At 41.5% G+C, this 19113-nt stretch overlaps 1 protein-coding gene across 1 annotated transcript in view; it reads left to right on the top strand.

The window, feature by feature from the left end:
• LOC140730509 (uncharacterized) overlaps positions 1–19113 on the top strand; it is a 49596-nt gene that overhangs the window by 13528 nt on the left and 16955 nt on the right. The window contains exons 3-7 of the mRNA XM_073051056.1: positions 2073–2315; positions 4682–4805; positions 9678–10068; positions 12108–12185; positions 16732–16785. Of these exons, the coding sequence (XP_072907157.1) occupies positions 2073–2315; positions 4682–4805; positions 9678–10068; positions 12108–12185; positions 16732–16785 (890 nt within the window). The remainder of the gene's footprint in view (positions 1–2072; positions 2316–4681; positions 4806–9677; positions 10069–12107; positions 12186–16731; positions 16786–19113) is intronic.

Here is a 19113-nt window from a genome sequence, read left to right as displayed (position 1 = left end):
ATGGAAAGGATGGTAGTGTACAAAGGCTGTTGAAAATCTAGTCAAGAAGAAAAGAAAAGCTTACGGAAGGTTCATAAAACTAGGTAATGATAGAGATCTAGAAGATTATAAGGCTAGCAGGAAGGACCTCAAGAATGAAATTAGGAGAGCCTGAAGGGGCTGTGAGAAGGCATTGGCGAGCAGGATTAAGGAAAATCCCAAGGCATTCTACAAGTATGTGAAGAGCAAGAGGATAAGATGTGAGAGAATAGGACCAATCAAGTGTGACAGTGGAAAAGTAAGTATTATGTAAGTATGGTACCGGAGGAGATAGCGGAGGTACTTAATGATACTTTGCTTCAGTATTCACTACGGAAAATTACCTTGGCAATTGTAGGGATGACTTGCAGTGGACTGAAAAGCTTGAGCATATAGACATTAAGAAGGAAGATGTGCTGGAGCTTTTGGAAAGCATCAGGTTGGATAAGTCAAAGGGACCGGATGAGATATACCCCAGGCTATCATGGGAGGCAAGTGAGAAGATTGCTGAGCCTCTGGCAATGATCTTTGCATCATCAATGGGGATGGCAGAGGCTCCAGAGGATTGGAGGGTTGCGGATGTTGTTCCCTTATTCAAGAAAGGGAGTAAAGATAGCCCAGAAAATTATAGGCCAGTGAGTCTTACCTCAGTGGTTGGTAAGTTGATGGAGAAGGTCCTGAGAGGCAGGATGTATGAATATTTGGAGAGGCATAATATGTTTGGGAATAGTCAGCATAGCTTTGTTAAAGGCAAGGTTGTATCTTACGAGCCTGATCGAATTTTTTGAGGATGTGACTAAACACATTGATGAAGGTAGAGCAGCAGACGTAATGTATATGGATTTCAGCAAGGCATTTGATAAGGTACCCCATGCAAGGCTTATTGAGAAAGTAAGGAGGCATGAGATCCAAGGGGACCTTGCTATGTGGATCCAGAACTGGCTTGCCCACAGAAGGCAAAGGGTGGTTGTAGACGGGTCATATTCTGCATGGAGGTTGGTGACCAGTGGTGTGCCTCAGGGATCTGTTCTGGGACCCCTTCTCTTCATGATTTTGATAAATGGCCTGGATGAGGAAGTGGAGGGATGGGTTAGTAAATTTGCTGATGACACAAAGGTTGGGGTTGTTGTGGATAGTATGGAGGGCTGTCAGAGGTTTTGCATTGATAGGTTGCAAAACTGGGCTGAGAAGTGGCAGATGGAGTTCAACCCAGATAAGTGTAGTGGTTCATTTTGGTAGGTCAAATATGATGGCGGAATATAATATTAATGGTAAGACTGTTGGCAGTGTGGGGAATCAGAGGGATCTTGGGGTCCGAGTCCATAGGACACTCAAAGCTGCTGCACAGGTTGACTGTGTGGTTAAGAAGGCATACAGTACATTGACTTTTTATCAACTGTGGGATTGAGTTCAAGAGCTGAGAGGTAATGTTACAGCTATATAGGACCCTGGTCAGACACCACTTGGATTTCTGTGCTCAGTTCTGGTCACCTCACTACAGGAAGGATGTGGAAACCATAGAAAGGGTACAGAGGAGATTTACAAGGATGTTGCCTGGATTGGGGAGCATGCATTTTGAGAATAGGTTGAGTGAACTTGGCCTTTTCTCCTTGGAGCAACAGAGGATGAGAGGTGACCTGATTGAGGTGCATAAGATGATGAGAGGCATTGATCATGTGGATAGCCAGAGGCTTTTTCCCAGGGCTGAAATGGCTAACACGAGAGGGCACGGGTTTAAGGTGCTTAGAAGTAGGTACAGAGGTGATGTCGGGGTAAGTTTTTTATGCAGAGAGTGGTGAGTGTGTGGAATGGGCTGCTGGCAACAGTGATGGAGGCGGATACAATAAGGTCTTTTAAGAGACTCCTGGATAGGTACATGAAGCTTAGAAAAATAGAGGGCTATGGGTAACCTTAGGTAATTTCTTAAATAAGTACATGTTCGGCACAGCATTGTGGACCGAAGGGCTGTATTGTATTGTAAGTTTTCTATGTTTCTAAAATTCAAGATGACTTGAATAAAGGTTGCTGCTGAAGATAACTATTGTTTCCTTTAGGAGATGTCAGTTCACCTTTCTTGGAAGAGTCTGCTACTGAAGATTTTCACAGACAATCATCAGAAAGAGGATCAGGAAATAGTTCCCCTGAAATATCTGGTGATCTGCATATAACCACACCAAGCATTTCCAATATCATTGAGACCCCACTGGAACTTCATCCTGAATTATCAGTTTCTGGAGAATCTGATCAAGAAGGAAGTGGGTCACCCGTGGGAAGTCTGCAAATGCTGACAGATGGAGGTAATGCTTCTCCTGGCAGATGGTTCATCACCCTTCATTTCCCACTTTCCTTCAAATCTTTCCACTCCAGCCAGAAAAACTATTAATATCGGTTTCACCGAACATTAGATGTGGAGATGGAGTTGTTTCCATTCTGGGAATCTGGCTGGGAATCTCCACAATGGTCAGTGTTGTGGAATCGAGGGATTAGGATTACAAGGGAGAGCAGCCACACAAGGTTTTAAAAGAAAGAGGTTAGCATACTCGCTTTCATCGGTCAGGGCACTGGGTATAGGAGCAAGGACATTATGTTGCAAATCTACAAGTCATTGGTGAGACTGCCTTTAAATCGATTTGCCCAGGTGGCTCCTGCTGAGCGCCCTCCAAGTTGGCCCTGTTCCAGTTCAGGATTTGTGGATCAGCTCTATCTTTTTCCCTCACTATTTTAAAATTAAGAGTAGATGGTATGGGTTAAATTGTTCCTCTAGTTCCTTCTGACTACTGGGGAGGGTGTCTACCAAGGTGATCATTCCTTTTTCTAAGTTCTACCTAAATGGAATTAAGCATTTTGAGATTATATTCAAATCTTAAATTTTAAATCAAAGCCAAGTTTCCTACAAATTTCAATTTTAATAAAATTGCTCTCTAATGAGATAACGTTCTGTGTAAACATTGTAACTCTGTTATCAACTTTCCCAAATGTAAGTTGCTCAGTTTAAAGCACCCAGGACAACATTTTGCACAAAACACTTAGCATAGTGACCACACAATGTAGTATTTTCAATAAGACCAGTGAGTGACATCATCCTACTGATGCACCATCAATAACTCTTGGAGACGTGAGGCGAGATATAGGCTTTTATTGGCTGGAAGAAAGAACAAGCTGCAATTGACCACCACACTGCATCCTGGAGACTGAGGCTGGGGCGGAGTCCCCAACCGCCCCTACACCGGGGTCCGTGGGAGGAGCCACAGGAGCAGCCAGTGGGGGGGTGGGGCGCATCCAGACAGGCACATGTAGTTCACCACACCTACATTAATATTTCAACACTAATATCAACTTGTGGCACACCAAAATTTATATAATTCATGGCCTTGCTCAAACTTTTTGAAATTCTGTCCATTGCTCATTCCCGTGTTGAGCTCTGTTCAAAAACGTTGGCTGAGAAATTTCAACAGCATTTCTGGTGATCTTGTATAGAATGAGAGAGAGAATAAAGGGTTGAAAGGGAAGAGAAAGGGTTGGGGATTAAGGTGAGAGAGAGAGAGAAAAAGGAGTACCTATTAGTGAAAGGTTGAATAGGTTAGGAGTTTATACCCTGAAGCATAGAAAAATGAGAGGATATTTGATAGAGATGTACAAAATTGAGGGTTATAGGTAGTGTAAATACAAGCAGGCTTTTTCCACTGAGGTTGTTTGAGACTAGAACCAGAGGTCATAGGTTAAGAGTGAAAGGGGACGTGCTTAGGGGAAACATAAGGCAGAACTTCTTCAGTCAGAGGGTGGTGAGAGAGTGGAATGAGCTGCCAGCGAAAGTGGGGGGTGAAAGTTCGATTGCAACATTGAAGAGAAATTTAGATAGATACATGCATGGGAGAGGTATAGAGGGCTATGATCGGGGTGCAGGTCCATGAGAATAAGCAGAATAATAGTTCTGCATGGACTGGATTAGCAGAAGGGCTGTTTCTGTGCAGTAGTGCTCTATGGCTCTTGGAGCAAACAAGATAGAGAACAAGACGGACAGACAGAGCCTTACATGGGTGCATGGTCTTGGCTTCTGAATATTTTATACCATACCTTCACCACACCTTACCATGTTGCAATAATAGACAAAATAACTAACTCCTAAAGCCTTAGTTATTTGTTTCTAAATCTTCCATCCTGGCTTAGTTATTCATATTATTTGTTGTGAAGAAATCAAATGCACTCCAGCATGTTCCATGCTCTGGCTCTCTTTTCTTTAAAATTCAATGAATGCATCTGTTAATGATTGTCCTTCTTCTGGCCATCAGTGGTGGGTAGTGCCCAAGGGCATATTACTACAGAGTTGAAATGCTCAATAGCTCATGCCATCTGTGGAGGATCGTTGTGTCTTTCCTTAGACTGCTATTTTAAGAAAACAAAACTGAAATGAAGCATTTCTCATTCTTTCAAACTAAAGCAACATTACAGCCCTCAAATGATATGCAATGTGCATAACTAAGGCAATTCCACGCAGAATGCCTGTATCACTCCCGTCAATACTGCATTTCCAGGCTGCTTTCTGCCTCGCACTGTGCTAATGCAATGGAAGTGACAGCAGTTAATGCTGAAGTTTGCAGTATTGTTGTGTGATGGGGATAAACAGCCAAGTCCTGGTGCTAAATGTTCTTCTGCTGTCTTCCAGTTACTAACATGTTGGATGCATTAAGAGTAACCGCCGCAGCTGGAGTCCATGAAGTGGAGGGACCACAAGCTGACTTAATGGCCTATCGCTTAGAACCAGGACTGCAGATTAGGAGAGAAACAAGGTACATAATGTCACATAGAATGGTGAATTGTATCCTCTGATCCTCAAGACTATTAAATAAAAACGATGGTATGATAAAGTAGCAGTTTGCATAATACTATTCCAGTGCCAGTGACCCAGGTTCAATTCCACCATTGTCTGTATGGAGTTTGTACAACCACACAAAATGCTGGAGGAACTCAGCAAGCCAGGCAGCATCTATGGAAAAAAAGTACAGTCGACGTTTCGGGCCGAGACCCTTTGACTCTCCCTCATACTGCATGCGTTTCCTCCCGGTCCTCCAGTGTCCTCCTACATTCTTTGAGGTTAGTTGGTTAATTGGTCACATGGATATAAATTGGGCAGTATAGGCTCATTGGGTCAGAAGGACCTATTAATCTGCTCGATATGTAAACAAATAAATATACAAACTATCTTGACATAACATCATGCACCTTTCCAACATCTCATTCTCAGTACAATCTACTTCTTTATGGTGGAAAACAATCAATATTGGCGGATTTTTCCCATCATGACATAAACTATTTCATTCCCAAATGATGATGTTACTGTGTTTTGCAGTGCTGAAGAAATACATAAATACTCAAGATGTCTCAAAACAGAAATCATGTTAACAGGTTCTATGGAATTCTGTTTTCTCTATTGGGATTACATCCGTAAATAAATCCCCAGAATTACAGTAGAGTGCTTGGTGGCTGAGCACCACTCTTATGATCCTGGTACATCTGCCTCCTGAACTTCTCTGGCCTAACCTGATGAAGGTGATTGTTGCCAAAGATACAAGGGTTCCTCTGGTAATTACTGCACCACTAACTCTTTCATTTTGAGGCTGAGTTCGAACCAAAAAAAATGTGTTTAACAAAAATGTTTGGCTTGCAATCAACTGAGCTCTTGTTAAAACTATAGAATTCAATTGTCTACAGTTTTTTAGGGCAAGGATTGTATATTTCTAGTAATGAATGTGTGAGTCAGATTTCCCTCATGAATATTACATTCTGGCAGAACTGAATACTGGTAACATTTGCAGTTATCCCGAGAAGAAAGGCCTTCATTTATATAGCATCTTTCATAACCATATGCCAAAGTGCACAGAATTTTGCAATTGTACAAACAAAAGAGCAAAGGCCTTGGGATTCAGTCACGTAATCCTGTTTTATTTCAGCATTATGCAATCAAAATTTGATTTAACATGGAGTGAAACAGGGTATAAAAGAACTTCCAGTTTGTTTCACCTGCGAAGAAGTTCGATCTGGCTAGTGCTCGGTGTGTGTGTCTGAGACCAATACCCTCATCCGTCATGTACAGGATGATGCTTATAAAGCATTCCAGAATAATGTGGTTGAAATTGTGCTGAGAATGACTGTTGCTAGTCAATCCCACATTGCAATCTTTTAGGGTCACAATGCTGGTTTTCTTCCCTTGCAAGGTAAGCGAGCTTCTTATTGTTCATCCTTCTGGCTATCCTCTGAAGAAGAATGACCACTGTCTCCCTCTCTATCCCAGATCCAGCTTCTAATCTCCCCAAAACAACCACCCCAACCCATCGCTCCAAGGTCCTGCAGTCCTCAGTTTCCTCTCCTTTGTCATCAATCCACTGAGAAAATATAAATAACTGGAGTTTCGTCCAAAGTAAAAAAAAAGTTGAACAGTCAGGACATTTCCAGCAGTACACCTGTAGAAGCTTGTTAATGTTCAATGACATGCTGAACATCCTTAATCCGGTCCTTCTTCCATTGACTCTTCTTCCCAGCTGACCATCTGCACTGGGCCTCAATCCAGGGTGACACATTTCCCACTACCGGAAAGCCCATGACCAAAACCACAAGTAGTGATTATTTAGAGGTCTCATTCCTACAACTAGAGTTGGTATGGGCAAATCTGCCACCCCAGGACCGAGGATTTACAGTAGTATTTCCATCCACGTCATTGTAATGGACTTGGGAAAGGGAACAGAAGGAAAGAGTTTCAGATGGAATGGCTGTAGTGAAGGAGCTATTATCCAGATTAGTCTATTGTCATATATACCAGGCTGCAATACAATTCTTTGCTCACATGGAAGAATCGTGTGTGTATGTAACACGCATATAACAACTTGAGCAAAGATAGAAATTGGAAAGGTAGTGACGTAATGTTCATGGGTTCAATGTCCATTCAGAAAATGGGTGGCAGAGGGGAAGAAGCTGTTCCTGAATCGTTGAGTGACTGCCTCCTTCCTGATGGTAGCAAAGAGAACAAAGCATTACCTGAGTGATCTGGGTCCTTAATGACAGATTCTGCCTTTTTGAGGCATCGCTCCTTGAAGATGTCCTGGTAAACAGTATGCATATTGTCACGAATCCCGTGACAAGTTGAAAAGGACCAGCAGAAATGGAACACACCTGGAGTCTGGTTTACTATAAATTAAGACTATATTTATTACTACTACGAATTAATATCATTAAAACCAGATAGTCCCAGAGGTAGATATCAGTCTTATGGTGTCAGGTAAGTTTAAGCAGTTCAGTTCACTTTGTGTTGCGTCGAGTTGAATTGATAGAGAGAGTTAATTGAGTTGATGTTTACGTTGGCAACTTTAGTTGTTCTTGCTTCTGAAGTCTTTAGAGTCACTTCGTGTGAACCCCACACAGACACAGACGGACAGAGCCCCTTCTAGGGAACGGACTGCTAACCCACGGCATGGGTTCACCACCAGCAGACCCCCACAGGCAAGCTCTTAACCGCACTGGTAATCACAGGTCAAAATTAATCGGCCCGTGGCCTCCACCTTCGTAGTGGTCTTAAACTCCACCAGTGGTTTCTCGGTTAGCTTCCGCAATTCTCCCGTGTCGTGTCTCCTCTGCCGTTATCAGACCACCAGCCTCAACTTTTAATAATCCCTTCGAAATTCCAGCCGTCCGTTAACTCAACCGCTCTGAGCTGTTAGCATGGTGACTTCTCAGCTCGTGTCACAGCTGGCGCGGTACTCTCAAGGTCACAATTAAAAGTGTTATCAAAACCAAGTCAGAGTCCTCTCTCTCTTTTAATTGCCTCCTTGTTCATTAGACTGCTGAATTTTCTAGCAGTTTCTCACCTGCGTGCCAATATTAATAAATACATCAATAAATCCAGCGCTGAGTGCAAAAACAGCGTGGTATAGTAGAGTGACGTGGTGCAAAAAAAAATGCTGAAGTGACAATAGAGATTTTCTTGTACCAGGGTCTTCAGAACCCAGAACTATGAGATTGTATCAGAAAACAATCTTTAATGTACAATGTGAATGAAATGATCATCTCCACAGGAACTAGATTTCCACTGTGTAAGACGTTTGCTCGCTGCTGATAGTATTTGTATCTATTCCCGGAGGCACTCTGTATTGCTTGCATTATCCATGGCCGTGCTTGGCTGCTCAGTGGTATCTTTCCGTCAATGAGTGGACAGTTTGGTCTCCAGGAATAGAACGGGAAGAAGGGAGTTGTGAAATGGTGTGAATATACCACTTAGGCTTGCTCATGGCTCTTGAGCAGGAGATGATCAACAGGGGCACAACTTAACAGTATTCAGTAGATCCTACGGAGCTGGTTTCCCATGGTTCATTATTCTCTCCAAACAGTCTTTCAAAGTCTTATGGGTGCAATCACTTTGGAAGTAATAATTAGTCTGGGCTCATGCATTTCTGTTACAATAAGTAATGTATTTCTTCACAAGGCCTTCATTTGCTCCAGATCCTGCTGCAATTTTCCATGCTTCCTCGTGCCTAGTACTGAAGGTAACACTGTTCCCTTACCATTCAAGCAAGCTGGACGGCAGGGATTTTGGGAAAGCCGAGTAGGACAAGGTGAGGGCAGAATGCAGGCACTGCCATCTACTGGATTTGGATCGTAAAGGCTCTGAAGAGGTAGTCCTCGATTCCCATGCCTTGATCCCACTTTCACTCCACTCTCCTGGCTTGAAACATGGTACAAAATCACTTTGCTGACAGATTTTGTTTTAATATATTTGAATTCGTAATGCACTAAAAGCAGCATTTTGCTCTTTATTTGCTTCTAAGATGTAGTGGTCTTTGGCAATTATTGTCCATTCTATATTATCCACAAATCAAAGAACAGTTAAGAATCAAACACAGGGTGGGGGGGTCACATATAAGCAAGACATGTTATGGACAAAATATTTTCTTCCATTAAGAAGGCTGTGAAGTAAATTGAATTTTACAACTGTCAAATAGATTTCATTGACACCATTGCAGACATGTTCTTTAAAGTAATCAGCAGAACTTAAATGCCCTTTTTGCGTTCATTCCACAGTAAGGCTGTGTAAAAAGTGAATTATTGGTGGCCGATCCTTGCAAACCTTCCCCTTCTTTCTGTAAGCCATCTGTCTTTACCCTGTCCACGAAAGCCAGCAGCTGGAAGTCCTTGAGGTAGAGCTTGCTCTTTGGTCATAGATCTAATGTGGTGGCAACTGAATTTCACTTTGATTAGTTTCACTGGAGAGTACAATCGAAGGCTGTTCTTCAACACTTAATTAGCATTACTGACTAAAAACCAGTTCCACCTCCATGGCTTTGATTGAACTTGTATCTTGTCCCTCTGAACACCATTCCACTGTTCTATATAATTTGTTTTCTTTTCTTGTCAATGCTGCTCATTTTAAGCTAAGTGCCCATGATGTTGTAAGTTTTCCATTACACCTGTGCACACACGTACTTGTGTGTGTGATAATAAATTCAACTTTGACCTTTGACTTGACTTTAGCTTTGTCCATAACAGATGGGCAGAATTAGAACAAAATTTATTTTCTAAGAATTATGAAAGCTATTGTCGCTTAAGTTTTGGAACATATCCCTCAAGTTTTACCATCTTTTCTAAAAAAGAAGGCATTTTTGTGATTCTTACAGACTTGTGCATCCGTATGGATTCCCGACAGAATTCTCCATGGTCGCAACCTTTAGGATGAGAGAAGACACTCCAAGGATGGTGTGGGATTTGTGGGAGATAACGGACAGCTACGGCGATGAACAGTTCCGACTTCGTCTGTACAGTGAGACCAAAGCTGTTGAAATCTACAGTGCCGCGGCATTGGGAGGGGGCGTCACCACCTTTGAGAATGTGGGACAGCTGTTTGACCGGGACTGGCACAAGCTCTCACTTGGCATGACAAGGACCCAGTTGACTTTATTTGTTGATTGCCAGCAGGTTGGCACAGTTCCCTTTCAACTGCTCGGATCCATTGCCATCGATGGAGTTAGTGCTATAGCTAAAGGAGCAACGAGTGATGCTACGCTTCCTGTAAGCACCTTGAGTTCTATAATGTCCCAGTCACCAGTTCTTTATCCTCAGAGCTACATACACACACACACACACACACACACACACACACACACACACACACACACACACACACACACACACACACACACACATTTAATGCTGAATATGCTTGTGATAACTGTAAATGTGACCATTGTTAATAATGAACCATATTTTGGTACTTTCTAGATTGTTTCATGTAATTTCCAGTGCACAAGTTTAAGGAGAACAAAATAACTCTTACTCCAGATCTGATGCAGTACAAAAAAAAACACTAAGATTAGGAACACAATAATAAATATAAACACAATAAATACAGTGTAATTACTTTAGATAGCTTACGTACATAGATTGATTGCGTGACCATAAAGTGACGCTAGGCACAGGAGTATCTGTACATAAGGTGATTCTGATAGGAAATGATAAGATAATGGTATTGGGGGGCTGTGGTGGGGCGGGTTAGTGAGTGGAGGTGCTGATCAGCCTTTGTGCTTGGGGAAAGTAACTGTTTTTGAGTCTGATGGTCTGGGTGTGGAGGCTACATAGCCTCCTCCCTGAAGCAAATGGGATAAGCGGGGTGGGGGGGGGGGGGTGGGAGGTGGAATCCTTCATGATGTTACAGGCCCTTTTCTACCACCTTTCTGTATATATGCCCTTGATGGCGGGTAGGTTGGTGCCAGTGATGTGTTGAGCAGTTTTGACTACCCGTTGTAGAGCCTTTCTATCGGCCACAGTGCTGTTTCTGTACCAAGAAGTAATGCGGCAAGTTAGGGTGATCTCTACTGCACATCTGTAAAAGGACATGAATATGGACGTGCATAGTCCAGCTTTCTTCACCCTCCTCAGAAAGTAAAGGTGCTGGTGACCTTTCCTGATCGGTGGAATGTGTCTTAGGATCATGAGAGGTTGCGAAGATGTGCACTCCCAGGAGTTGGAAACTGTTTACAGTTTCCACTGCGGTGGCAGCAGTGTAAAGAGGGGTGTGAGTGGTGCAAGTTCTCCTGAAGCCGATAACCATCTCCTTTGTCTTGTTGACACTGAGGAAGAGGTTATTTGCCTGGCACCAGGCCTCGAGCTCTTCCACCCCCTCTCTGTAGGCAAATTTAAATTTAAAGCAACTATCTTCATGATGCTTGAATTCAATTCATTTTTCCTTTTTATGTCTTTTGACATTTTTGACTGAGGGGGATTTGTATGGAGTAAAAGTCATTCGAATTATTTTAACATTGTGACAACGAGGGGGTAGCTCAAAGAAGTTGGGAGATGTTGCTGTTAGTTACGTATGGTTGGGCAGTGTTTATAATTTTCCCTCTTGAAATGCCAGTAAAACACAGGTAGAGTAGCAAAATATTTAAATACTGTAACCAGACAAAACACAATAATAATCAACATTTCAGGTTGAAGCCCTACATCTGGATTGTTTGACATAAAGTGCTGACAATTTCTTTTCCCCTTACAGGTGCTGCTCAGTCTGCTGTATTCTAACAGCAAAAATAAACTTCCTGTTCCTTAGATAAAATTAATAACTCATTTGGTTCAAGTGGCTAAAAGTGTACTACTGAGCTGTTGAAGTTCTTTAGGGAAAAGCTGGAGAAGAGATGCATTTTACTACTTGTAAGTCACAGAGTTCTGAGCACTAGTTGCAGACAGTGATTAATATTCACTAGAACCACTGTCTCACAGTTCCAGTGGCTTGGGTTTAATCCTGTCCATGGGTGCTGTTTGTGTGGAATTTGTATATTCTCCCTGTGGCCACGTGGCTTTCAGCCATGTGCTCCAGTTTCCTCCTACATTCCAAAGACACAAGTTTGTAGATTAATTGGCCACTGTCAATTGCACTTGTGTGTTGTGAGTGGTAAAATCGGAGGAATGATTTACAGAGGTAGTTAGGGGAATTGAATTGTGCTGTGAGCTGGCATATACTTGACTGGCTGAATGGCCTCCTTTTATGCCATATGGAAAAATGGAAATGTGGTTGTATGCTTCTCTTCAGACTTACTTGTTCTTCTATGTACCAGGTGGATGTACAACAATTCAAGATCTACAGCAACCCAAACAAGGCGGCTGAGGTAACCTGCCGCGAACTGTCATGTTCTGTAAGTACAAACCCCACTAGAGCACATTCCCTCTGCCCACTCTCCTAAAAATGAAAAGTATTCACTGTGATTTACTTTCACTTCCTGATTCGGAGCTTCGTAATGACAGTTTCTGCTCCTGTGAATTCCCAACGTCTCACGTTGAACTGAAAAGTTGTTGGGCTTGCTTGCTTACTATTCCACCTCAGTTTCAGATCGAAGATGAACCCAGCAAAGAGCTGAAGTTTGTTTTACTTCTCTGGCTTTTATCTTTTTCCATTTCAAAGATATATTCTATTCATAACACAATGGATTCTGGTCAATTGGATCATTGGTTAATTGGGGCAGCCACTTATTTGGGACAAAAAGAATCAAAAACTAATCGAGAAAATAGCCAGGATTTCCTTTGTACATTTGGGACATTGTGTCACTTAACTGGGACAGGAGACTGTTGCCAAACGGGTTGATTGCACACAGATGTCACCTCAACTGGTGATGAAACGTTTGTGACCTGACCTCCAGGCTCGGCAAACAACCTTTCAAACAAGCAGCCAACTCGAGCTACCGATCTTCTCTTTCATTTTATCCAACAGATTTGTCAGGCCAGCTTCTCTGTCATGCCCTTTACTTCACTGTAATACTGATACAACTGACTTTATCTTCTCCCTCTCAAAATGAAGAGTGAATTCTCTCATGTTATGATCACTGTCTCCTTAGCGTTCCTTTTCCTTAAGTTCTCAAATCAAATCTAGTTCATTACTCAACACCCGGTCCAGAATTGCCTTTCTCCTAGTGGGCTCAACAATAAGCTGCTCTAAAAAGCCATCTCATAGGCATTCTACATATTCCTTCTCTTTGGATCCAGCACCAATTGGATTTTCCCAATTTACCTGTAGATTGAAAACTCTCATAACTACCATAATATAGCCCTTTTTACATGCCTTTTCTATCTTCTGTTGTAATTTATATGTCGCTTTCTGGCTACTTTTTGGAGGCCTGTATATAACCCCCATCAGGGTCTTTTTACCTTTTCAATTTCTTATTTCTGTCCATAAGCACTCCACATCTTCCAATCTATATCACCTCTTTTGATTTCATTTTTTTTTACCAACAGAGCCACCCCAGCCTCTCTGGCTTCCTGACTGTCTGTTTGATACATTGTTCATCCTTGGATGTTAAGCTCCCAACTATGATCTTCTTTCAGCCATGACTCAGTGAAGCTCACAATGTCATTCCTGCTAATCTCTAAACATGATACTAGGTCATCTACCTCATTCCATATACTGCATACATTCAAATATAACACTTTTAGTCCTGTATTCATCACCCTTTTCAAATTTGCCCCTGTGTTACGGGAAGTTTTTCTTTCGTCTTTTGCCTTACGTCTTTCTAAATCTGTTGTCTCTTTATTATTCTCGTAACCTCTGCTGCACTCTGCTTTTTAGTTTATCTTCACTTTACCCAACTGTTTACCTACTATTTAGTTTAAAGACATATTTTAACATACTCCAGCCCTGATAATTGATTTCAACTTAAGAACAAGGCTTAGGCAGTAAAAGTTCATTGAATATATTTGATAAAGCTAAGAAAAAAACAGACATTTATCATATTCACAATAGCAAATTAATTGAAATCAAATTCATTACAAAGACTTTTAAATCTTTTGTATAATCAGGATTATTTAAGGGAAGCAATACATTCTGATACATCATTTCCATTCCAGAGAGAATTTATTTATTTTGACTTCCTGTGAAGTTCACTGTTGGAGATTTAATCAGGCTTCCATTGGGTAGAATGTAGTCAACATTTTCAAGCACTAATAACAAAATACAATTTCTCTGTTTGTGAAACAAAATGAACAGGGACATTAAGCAGAGAATGCCTACATCTATTTATACATAAATTAGCAAAAACATGAAAAAAATATTTCAATTTGTTGATTGTTCCTGCACACTCCAATATAAAAATTACTAAGAGGGAGTATTTATAATGATCAAATAAATAACAAAATGGGACAACACCATGGCACAGCTAGTAGAAAAGTTTCTTCAGAGCTCCAGGTTTTAACCTGCAGTGCTTTCTGTTTAAAGTTTGCATGTTCTTCATGAGCTCATGTGAGAACCTAGGTTTTCTCTAAATGTTTGGGTTTCCTCTCATTTTCCAAAGAATTGTGAGTTGGCTCTTTAAAATTGCCCCAAAATATGTTGGTGAGTAGTATAATCTCAGGGAGGTTGATGGGAATGTGGAGAGAATAATAAATGGGATAATATAGGATTAGTATGAATGCTTGGTTGATGATTAGAGTAGCCTTTGTGGGACAAAAAAATTTGTTCCCCTACAGTAGAAGTCTAAAGCATTACAAACAAAAATTGCTAATGAATGATTTTCTTTATAACATACTTCTATTGCAGAAACGGTTCTCTCATGAGATTAAAAATTAATGAGATTAAGAGTAGAAACACTCCATAATTCTGGATTGCTTAATGTCATTTTCAGTACACAAGTGCAAAGGAGAATGAAATAATGGTTACTCCAGATCCAATGTATCACTTAAAAAATAATAGGATAAAGAACATAACAATAAAAAGAAAACACAATAAATAAAAACACATAAAATAGCCTATGTGCATTGATTTTATGCCCACAGAGTGACGCTAGGCACAGTTGTGTTTGTACATAAGTTGACTCTGACAGGAAAAGATAAAATAGTTGGTGGGGTATGTGTGGAGGTGTGAATTAACGGGTGGAAGTGTTAATTGGCCGTTCTGCTTGGGGAAAGAAGTTTTTGAGTCGGTGGTCCTGGCGTGGATACTATGTAGTCTCCTCCCTGATGGGGGTGGGATGAACAGTCCATGAGCAAGGTAGGTTGTTGGGTCCTTCCTGATGTTGTTGGCTTTTATCTGGCACCTTTCTGTATATATGGTGGGTAAGCTGACTCCGCTGATGCATTGGGCAGTTTCGACTACCCATTTTAGAGCCTTCCTGTCTGCTGCAGTGCAGTTTCTGTACCATGCATTGACACAGCTTGTTTAAGCACTCTCTACTGCATATCTGTAGGATGATGTGAGCGTAGATGTGCATAGTCTAGTTCTCTTCAGCCTCCTCAGAAAGTAGAGGTGTTGGTGAACTTTCCTGATAGTGCATAATGTTTATTTTGGGGCCAGAACATGGTCAAAAGTTGGTTGGTGAAAATGCATTATGTTTTACATGTTGCTAGCATAAGTTACACAATGAAGCATCTACTAGTGAGATAGTACTTTTGTTGACTGCGCGGGGTTTTTGGGTACACAGGTCCATGGGGGTAAGGGAGATATTGTAAGTATCTCACTATGTATTATCAACTGTATATAGTCAGAGAGAAAACACTACAACTCAGAAATGGGCCTTGCACTGAACGATTATTCTGCTTGGTCCCATCGACCTGCAGGCTGGACCATAGTTTGCCATACTTCTTTCATCCTTGTACTTGTCCAAACTTCTCCTAAATGTTGAAATCAAGCCTGCATTGATCATTTTCACTGGCAGTTTGTTAGACACTCTCCCCACTCTCATGTTTCCCTTAAACTCTTCACCTTCCAACCGTAACCTGTGACCTCTAGCTCTAGTCTTACCAAACCCCAATGGAAAAAAAAGCCTCTTGCATTTACGCTATCTAAACCCCTATTAATTTTGTATACCACTATCAAATATTCCCTCATTCTTCTACGCTGCAAGGAATGAAGTGCTAACCCATTCAGCCTTTCCCTGTAAGTCATGTCCTCAAAACCTGACAGCATCTTTGTAAATTTTCTCTGTAGTTTTTCAATCTTACTGATATCTTTCCTGTAGGTTGGTGACCAGAACTGCATACAATACTCCAAATTAGGCCTCACCAATGCCTTTTACAACTTCAACACAATATCCAAACTCCTGTACTCAATACTCTTATTTATGAGCCTAATGTGCTGAAAGCTCTCTTTACCTATCTACCTGTGACACCACTTTCCCACTTTCAAGGAATTATGGATCTGTATTCTGAGATTCCTCTGTTCTACCACACTCCTCGGTGCTCTGCCATTCACTCTGTAACTCAATACCCTGGTTAGTCATACCAAAGTGCAACACTGCACAGTTGCCTGCATTAAATTCTATCTGCCATTTTCAGTGCATTTTTCCAGCTGGTCCAGATCCTGCTGGAAGATTTGGTAGACCTTGCTGTACACTATGCCTCCAATCTTGATGTCATCTGCAAAGACCACATTATCTTCTGGATCTTCGATATAGATGGCAAACAACAATGGACCCAATCCCAATCCTGTAGCAACCACTAGTTGCAGGTTTCCAATCAGCGAGGCAACCATCTACTACCTCTCTCTGGCTCTTACCATGAAGCCAATGTCAAATTAAATTTGGTACCTTATTTTGAATGCCAAGAAACTGAACCCTGTTGACCCAACTTCCCCTACAGTTAACCATGAAGGTTCAGTCACATAACAGCACTGTTATTGTTCAGTTATTATAACAACTTATAGTTAAAATATTGACATTTAAGAAATTGTAGAGTGATTTTTCTAAATTTTATTTTAAGGGTGAAATAGGAAGACCCGGTGAAGAAGGCAGTGGAGATTCTTCTGGTGAAGTGGTAAGTGATGCTTCATAAAAATTCAACACAATAAACACTCAAGAATTTCATAATCTATTTAAAATTTGTGCAGATTTCACGTGAATCTGTTTGGAAGATATTTGGTATTACACGACTAAAGATGACTGATAATGTATCATTCCCTATTTGAACAGTGTTCCAAATGTTAACAACATGGAGCAAATAAATACACATTATTGCACATTAAGCAAGCCAGAGTGCGTGTAGTTGTCCCTCTTCATGTCTTTTGGCATATTGGGCAGAAACCTTGCTGTTTCTTTTGCATTTTTGCCTGTTTTTTATGAGGCTGAGTTGCTAGCTCGACGCTCAACCCAGAATGGATAGAAAGTGTGCAAGGAACCAGCCAGGTTTGAACCTGGGACCACTCACCTTGAAGTCTAGTGCGAATGCCACTACACCACCAGCTGGCTATGATTAGTTTGTAAATAGGATAAAAACAATGAGATGTATATGGAGGAAAGAAGTTAGCAACAAATATTAGAACTAAAAAATTACTTAGAAATTGGTTAGTGCCTCTAAATCTGTACTAACTAGATTGTTCATGACGGGATAATTCCTGGTCTGTCATTGATAGCACATGAGGCTCAAGGACTGGGGTATAAGTCTGTTTGTGTGCAGGTCAGGTGCATCATGCACGTGGAAAAGATTGGTGAGGGTCAGAGATTGGAAGCAGGAGCTCATAAGCAAGGCTAAGCAATGAATAGAGAATTGGTGAGTTGTTACCTTGTGGCTGGGAAGAAGATGTAGGTGTGAAGATTGGAAATCAAAGACATGATTATTGTAACCATTAGTTGGGTAGGCCATTAGTACTTTGAGGTGATGGTTTTTGTGGTGTGTAAAAGAGTGCGCAACTTCGGGGGTGGGGTAGTGTTGGCTGTTCACGAAAGGAGTCAGTGGTCAGTTGTTATTTAGTGGGGTGGGTTGGGTCAGGCCTAAAGGTTGGTGGATTGTAGACATGTTGGTGAAATTCCTGCTTGAGATGGGGGTTTGAGTGTTGGTGTCAAAGGACTTCACAGTGCTTGAAAAGCCTGCTACTGCATGAAGTGAAGCGATCTACCTGTATCTCAGCCACTGTGAAATCCTCCTTCAGCAGGTGTGGCCCGTGGACACTTGATTAACTGAGAATCACCACTGTTACTTCAGAAATCACAGGGACATTACATCATACAAGCAGCACTCACAAGCAAAACATAAATTAATCATAATTGTACACAATTTTTATAAGAAAGAAAAACAATTTGAACAAAAAACACAAAGTCATTTTTATTGCAAGTTCTTCAGAGTGGCCCTAGTGTTGCTAAATAGTAGTGGTGATTAGGGAGATATTTACCTAGGTAATATAAACTCAGTGGGCACTTTATTCGTTACCTCCTGTGCCTAATAAAGTGACTACTGAGTATATGTTCATGGTCTTCTGCTGCTATAGCCCATCCACTTCAGAGATGTTATTCTGCACGCCACTGCTGTTACACGTGGTTATTTGAGTTGCTGTCACATTCCTGTCAGCTTGAACCAGTCTGGCCTTTCCCCTCTGATTAATAAGGTGTTTTTGTCCAGAGAACATTTGAAGTACAGAATAACAATTTCACTCTTGTGGAACTTATGTGAAAACAAAATAAACACAAAATCTCTACAGAAAACTCACAATGATTGCAGGCTACACACACAAAATGCTGGAGGAACTCAGCAGGCCAGGCAACATCTATGGAAAAAAGTACAGTCAATATTTCGAGCCGAGACCCTTCAGCAGGACTGGAGGGGAAAAAAAGACGAGGAGTAGATTTAAAAGGTGGGGGAGGGGAGAGAGAAACACAAGGTGGTAGGTGAAACCGGGATGGAGAACTGGGAAGTTGATTGGTGAAAGAGATACAGGGCTGGAGAACGGGGAGTCCAATAGGAGGGAACAGAAGGCCATGGAAGAAATGCCCCCCACTCAGCATTCCCCATCCTCTTTCCCCCCTCTCACCTTATCTCCTTGCTTGTTCATTACTTCTTTCTGGTGTTCCTCCCCCTTTTCTTTCTGTCATGGCCTTCTGTTCCCTCCTATTGGACTCCCCGCTTCTTCAGTCCTGTTACTCTTTCACCAATTAACTTCCCAGTTCTTTACTTCATCCCTCTCCCTCCCAGTTTCACCTATCACCTTGTGTTTCTCTCTCTCCTCCCTCAACTTTAAAGTCTACTCCTCATCTTCTTTTCTCCAGTCCTTCCGAAGGGTCACAGCCCAAAACGTCAACTGTGGTACTTTTTTTATCAATAGCAGCTGCCTGGCTTGCTGAGTTCCGCCAGCATTTTGTGTGTGTTGCTTGG

Source organism: Hemitrygon akajei, chromosome 1, assembly GCF_048418815.1.
Source record: "Hemitrygon akajei chromosome 1, sHemAka1.3, whole genome shotgun sequence".
NCBI lineage: Eukaryota > Metazoa > Chordata > Chondrichthyes > Myliobatiformes > Dasyatidae > Hemitrygon > Hemitrygon akajei.
The sequence above is the reverse complement of the archived record's forward strand: the minus strand, read 5'-3'. Positions and strand labels throughout refer to the sequence as shown.